At 35.9% G+C, this 6,002-nt stretch overlaps 1 protein-coding gene across 1 annotated transcript; it reads left to right on the top strand.

Moving 5' to 3' along the window:
• The first annotated feature begins 2,592 nt into the window (after nt 1-2,592).
• LOC114688279 (olfactory receptor 4F15-like) lies at nt 2,593-3,531 on the top strand. Its single transcript, XM_028862897.1, has one exon. The coding sequence runs from the start codon at nt 2,593-2,595 to the stop codon at nt 3,529-3,531; it is 939 nt and encodes a 312-aa protein (XP_028718730.1).
• The last annotated feature ends 2,471 nt before the right edge of the window (nt 3,532-6,002 follow it).

Raw genomic sequence — 6,002 nt, 5'->3', positions numbered from 1 at the left:
AGTGTAAGAAAATTTTTGTTCTGAAACATTGATAATACTGAGAATTATTTCTCTCGTGTATGTTTTATCACTCTTTGTTGATCTCTTTCTTGGCTATTTTGATTGTTAAACTAAAAGCTACCAAACTACTCATGACTAATAAGGTTTATTGTTAATAAGCCTACTGGCCATTGCATGCCTGTTTTGTGAGTTCCATACACATACTTTCCTTCTCCTTAAAATTAGATCTACTCCTTCCAGCATGATTACTTTGATTCTTCATTACAATATGAGTAAAATGGTGATAGCTTTCCAAGCCATAATTGAAAATTAGCAAAGAACAGTTTGACATAAAAAAGAAAGTCAAAGTAAACTGGTCAGTTGCCCAATCATTTAGAAACAAACAATAAACCTAGTAGTATTGCTTTCTGTTAGTGTTTGTGCATATAGTGGGTGTGTTTGTTCATGTGTGGGTCCACGTTTATATGCATGCAAGAGAACAATGATGGTTGCTGTTCCTCAAATGCACCTACATTGGTTTTGTTTGAGTATGCATGAGAGAGACAGGATTTCTCACTGGCCTGAGGCTCACAAACTTTGTTAGACTGGCTTGTGTGCATACTGGAATTACAAACTCACATCACTATGCTTGAATTTTTAACCTGGGTTCCTGGATGAAATTCAGAACCTCATGCTTGTACAACAAACACTTTACCAACTGAGCCATCTCTGTAGCCCCGACTTTTGGTTTTGGTGCTTTTCTATGCCTATTCTTTGAAAATACAGGATGTATAACTTTGCACTTCTAAATGTGCATACCTTGGGTTCCTCACAATAAATGACCACAAGTTTTAGGCCTAATTAAAGCTCCTTTGATGGGAAAAAATATTGTCATTCACCTCTGTGATTGTGCCTTTACTTCTTGCTTAGATACTGTGAATTTGAATTATAAAGATTTAACTGTTACACAAAAATATATATACTATATATTTTTGACATGTTTTGACAAAAAGTATATATAATTGTATATTGTGTATTATTCAAATCAGGGTTAACATATATATATGCTCACATATTTGTCATAACTTTGTTGGAAAAATACTATTTTTCTCTTCTGGGTCAGTATCAAACAGATCACTGAATACAGCTCTAATGTTTCCCAGTAACTATCTGTTTAATCATCACTAAGTGGTCTTTTTTTAACCTCTGCAGTGTTTTGTTTTGCTTTGATATCTACTCCTACATCCTGACCATCATGATACCTCTTCCTATATGGTTTTGCTGTACAGAACTTTATTTCTGACTCCAGTGAGTTCCTGGTGTTTGCATCAATATATTCTAATTTTTGAGTATGCAGTATGAGGATTTTCATGTGAATACCAGCTTATTAAAAAATGACACATAGGAGAGGAGGTGGCAGGAAAATTGAAAATAAGTCATTGTCAGTGCCTAGTCTAGAGGGAGCTTGGTAGTTGAATTAAAGGAGGAAACATTGGCAGTCAGTCATGTGTGAGTTAAACATAAATTATTTAATTAAGTTACATAAATATTAAGTAGTTAATAAGACAGAAAAGTAAATTAATATATTAGGTAATATATATTTTGGAAGATGCAGATATGTCAATTTCGTATGGTTTAAACTATTAAACACATCTATAGCATACAAATAAGCAACTAACAGGTAAGCATGACAGAATCATCCTCTGTTTTTTTAGACATTCAGCTCTTAAATACAAGCTTCTTAGGTATTTTGTCTAGTGAGAATTTGTAATAAAATACATGATTCACCTCTTTATATAATATTGGTTTTCATTTCCTTGTACTTGCTTTAATATTCTTTTGAAGGTGTCTGTTAAAGAAATTATATCAAGTTACATTCCAATTGTCAATGTATGAAACTTTTTCTGCTCACTGCCTTATTTATAGAACTTCATCAGATTATGAAGAAATTGATAACAAGTGGAAATTAATAACCATTAACCCTTCTGTTTATGTTTCCTCAGATAGCACAAAAGTCGATTTACCATTTGTATGGTGACTAAGATTGTTCTTAGGATAAAACAGCAAAGTTCTTAACACAAGTGCTTGCTCGGCCCTTGATGCACTTCCCTTGTCTCAAGGTCATTGCAGAGGACAATTCAATCCTTGGACACTCTAATTCCTCTTCAGGCAGACACCACTGATATAAACCAACGCTTCTCCTTTGGTTTTTCTTCATCTTAGTCATCAAGGTTTTGTTTGTGTTTAAAGTTGTTCACTCTTAAAGTATTCAATGTGCCTGTAATTCTGCCAGAAACAGGGCCACCATTTTACCAAAGGATATAACATAGTATTGGGATATAGTATATACTCATAATGGATATTAGTAGAATAGAGACATTAGTTCTTCAAAATATGGAAGATCATGAAGAATTATTTTTATTAATTTGAAACAATTTATGTGCATTTCTTTCAATAGTTATTTATTTTAAATTATACTTTTTAATATAAAATCATTTTATTGTAATGAGTTCACAAATAAAATATTCCACTGCTAGGTTATTATTTTATTATTTCTGGTAACTGCTTTGCCTGCTTTGTTTGGAGTATTGTAGATAACTCAAGAAAGATCCAATGAATGAAGCAAATTACTCTGAAGTATCTGAGTTTGTATTCCTGGGATTATCAATCTACAGACCAACACAATGTTTCCTCTTTGCATTTTCTACAATATCATATGCAACAATTTTTCTGGGGAATTTCTCAGTTGTGATTACAGTTGTCTTTGACTCTCATTTACATTCACCCATGTACTTCCTTTTAGCCAATCTTTCATTTGTTGACTTTTGTTTTTCTACCTCAACTGTTCCTAAGTTGATTTCTGATCTGTACTCCAGGAATAATACCATTTCATTCCAGGGCTGTATCTTCCAAATATTTGTCCTTCATGTCCTGGGGGCATGTGAGATGGTGTTGCTGGTAGCCATGGCCTGGGACAGATATGTGGCCATATGCAAGCCCCTCTACTACCTGACCATCATGAGCCCACGAATGTGCCTTTTGCTTCTGATTGGTGCATGGATTATTGGTCTCATTCACTCAGTGGCTCAGTTAGCTTTTGTTGTCCATTTGCCTTTTTGTGGTTCGAATGAGATAGATAGTTTTTACTGTGACCTTCCTAGGTTCATCAAACTGGCCTGCGTAGACACCTACAGAATGGAGTTTTTGGTTACTGCTGACAGTGGATTAATTTCTGTCACTACCTTTTTCTTATTGATTGTCTCCTACATCTTCATACTGTTCACTGTATGGAAACAATCCTTGGGCAGTTTGTCCAAGGCCCTCTCTACACTTTCTGCTCACATCTCTGTGGTGGTTTTGTTCTTTGGACCATGCATGTTTGTGTACATATGGCCATTTCCTAATGTCCCAGTGGATAAGTTTCTTGCCATTGTGGACTTCATGATTACACCTATCTTGAACCCTGCCATTTACACACTAAGGAACAAAGACATGAAGTTGGCAATGAAGAGACTGAGTAAACAACTCCTGAGTAGGAAAAGTGTCTGCTAAGCTCCTCATGAGAATATACAACCTGAATACTGCATTATAAACACAAATGTTAAGTGATGTCCTCTATTTTGACATGATTTATTATTCCTACTCTAACAGCTTGATAAATATTTATTCCAAATTGATAATGAAATGATCATATCTACTTGTCATTAGCCATATATTATTACATATTTATTGGTTAGTTATTACTTATATATCATTTTTTGTCATTCATTGGTTACATATTTACTGGCTATTATGAAATACATATTTTAGACTATATAAAAAGCACAAATGGAAATGGAAGTAACAAATTATCCATTGTTTTCATACCTGAACAGTTAAGCACTGCCTTCCAGACATTTCTGGTACTTTTTCTTATTTCGATAAGTTTAATCAAAGCTGGCAGCAAACTCAAAATTCTCCTGCATTAGCCTCCTGAGCACTAGGATTAAAATGTGAACCATCATGTCTTGCTTGCTTGCTTTTCACTTTGCATGTGTGGTGAGTGAGTGAATGGTGAGATTATATGGTGTGGGTGAAGATCAGCAGGAATAGGAGATAGGTGTAATCTGAAATCTTGTGGGAAACCTGGAGTGAAAGGGTGCGGAGAGAAGGAAGTAAGGTAGGAAGAAAGAGCGGCACTAGGATAGACATTCCAGGGGTGCATTTAGGAATGGGGGGGGGGCGCTGTTCTTGTGGGAGAAGAATAGAGTTGAAAAGGGAGTAGTGAAAAATGGAAGAGGAAGACAAAGAGCTTAAGATTGTATGAGTAAAGGAGGGAGAGAAGGGGGAGGGAGAAGGGAGGAGGAAAGAAGAGAGAAAAGTGTAGAAGGGGAGTAAAAGGGCTGGAGCATTGAGTGTTAGATGGAAGCTGAGGAGGAGCATTGTTTACAGTGAGAGTGATGTGGATATTTAATGGAACACACTTGTTTTCCTGCAGAGAAATGGCCAGAAGTGGCCTGTACATTCACAATGAACATCCTTTAATTCTAGGGATGTTAGCAATGCAGGAGGCCCGCTCTTGTGCATGTGAATAGCACATCAATGTTTACCTGTGTTGCTTGGCAACCTGGAGTCCAGCAACTGTATCTAGGGGGTGCCATAAGCTATTTCCCACACCACACAATTTTGGTGGGGGACCTTGTGGGCTTATCTTGATTTTCCATAAACTGATCCTGAGTGGGGAAATTAGTGGGTCAAAGGACCAATACTAGGGAAAATCCGAAGGTCGGGGCCAGGCTGTGAGACCAGTAAGTATCTTCAGTCATGAAGAACTTGGTTCATGGAATTAAGGAAAAGACACCTATGGGTTTCTGCAATGTCCCAGAAAAAAAACTTGGTGTACTTTTTACGTGATATGAAAAGCATTTTTGCAAATGAAGCCAGATACAAACCTCACAAAAAGATCCATCAAGCTGCGAGTGAAGGTGATGTCAAGAGACTGCAGAGAATGATAAAACTTGGGAAACACAGTGTGCATGACAAAGACTTTAAAAAAAGGTAATAGTGCTTATGTGCTGGTAGGAGCGGCCTGCGTGGAGGATGTTATATGGCCCTTGTTATATTCAAAGACCAGCATAGGGGAGCCAGAAGGAGGGGAGGACCTCTCAAAGTTCTGTCTTCTCTGGATCCTCAGTACTGTCTCAAGACTTGCACTCCACCTAGAGGTCTCTAGGCCAGATTGTCCAATCCTGCCTACAAATTTATCCTGATAATTCACAAATTTACCAAGTAATTTATTCAACATTGTTAACATGAACATCTATTATGTAGCATTCCTATTGTACTATTCTTAAAATATTGCTGCTTTGTTCTCCTTAAGCAAATTTAGAGACTTTAAATATAATTTAGAACCCTTGAAATTAGCAATACTTAAATATATCAGAAGAATTATTATCACATAATTTTGTGTACTTGAAATCTTGTTTGCTGAGCAGAAGGGACAGTGATAATATTAAATTGAGTTGTCAAGTGCAGGGAGCTATTCTAAACATTTTGCATAATTCCCATTGATGAATCACAGTGGTATTCTGTGAAATAACTACTGTTTTTCATCTTAGCTTTACTGATGAGAGAATTGATTCATAGAAAGCCTAAGTAGTTTGTAGCAAAATTTAAGTTATAATTAAACCTATGGTGATTTAACCTTAATGCCATGCTTTTTCCCTAAACCTGCTCCTGGTTAGGGGGTATTGCTCACTGGCAGATTAATTTCTAAGCATGGAAGAGGCCATATGCTCAGTTCATAGCACCACACAAAAGACACCATTGAAAAGGTCTTTTTACCAGTATAGTGAGTAATACAAGTTAATAAATATATCCATTTTTTACAAGGACTTAAGTATTTGTTCACAAGGTGGAAGAAACACCTATCATTCAATGTTTAAGAATTATGTGCCATTTACTATTTTATAATTATATGAGTAATTGTAAATTTTAGCATAGTGTTCTAGAATTTCATTAAAAATTTCTCATTTCCATAGGAT

The sequence above is a fragment of the Peromyscus leucopus genome, chromosome 4 (genome assembly GCF_004664715.2).
Source record: "Peromyscus leucopus breed LL Stock chromosome 4, UCI_PerLeu_2.1, whole genome shotgun sequence".
Lineage (NCBI taxonomy): Eukaryota > Metazoa > Chordata > Mammalia > Rodentia > Cricetidae > Peromyscus > Peromyscus leucopus.
The sequence above is the reverse complement of the archived record's forward strand: the minus strand, read 5'-3'. Positions and strand labels throughout refer to the sequence as shown.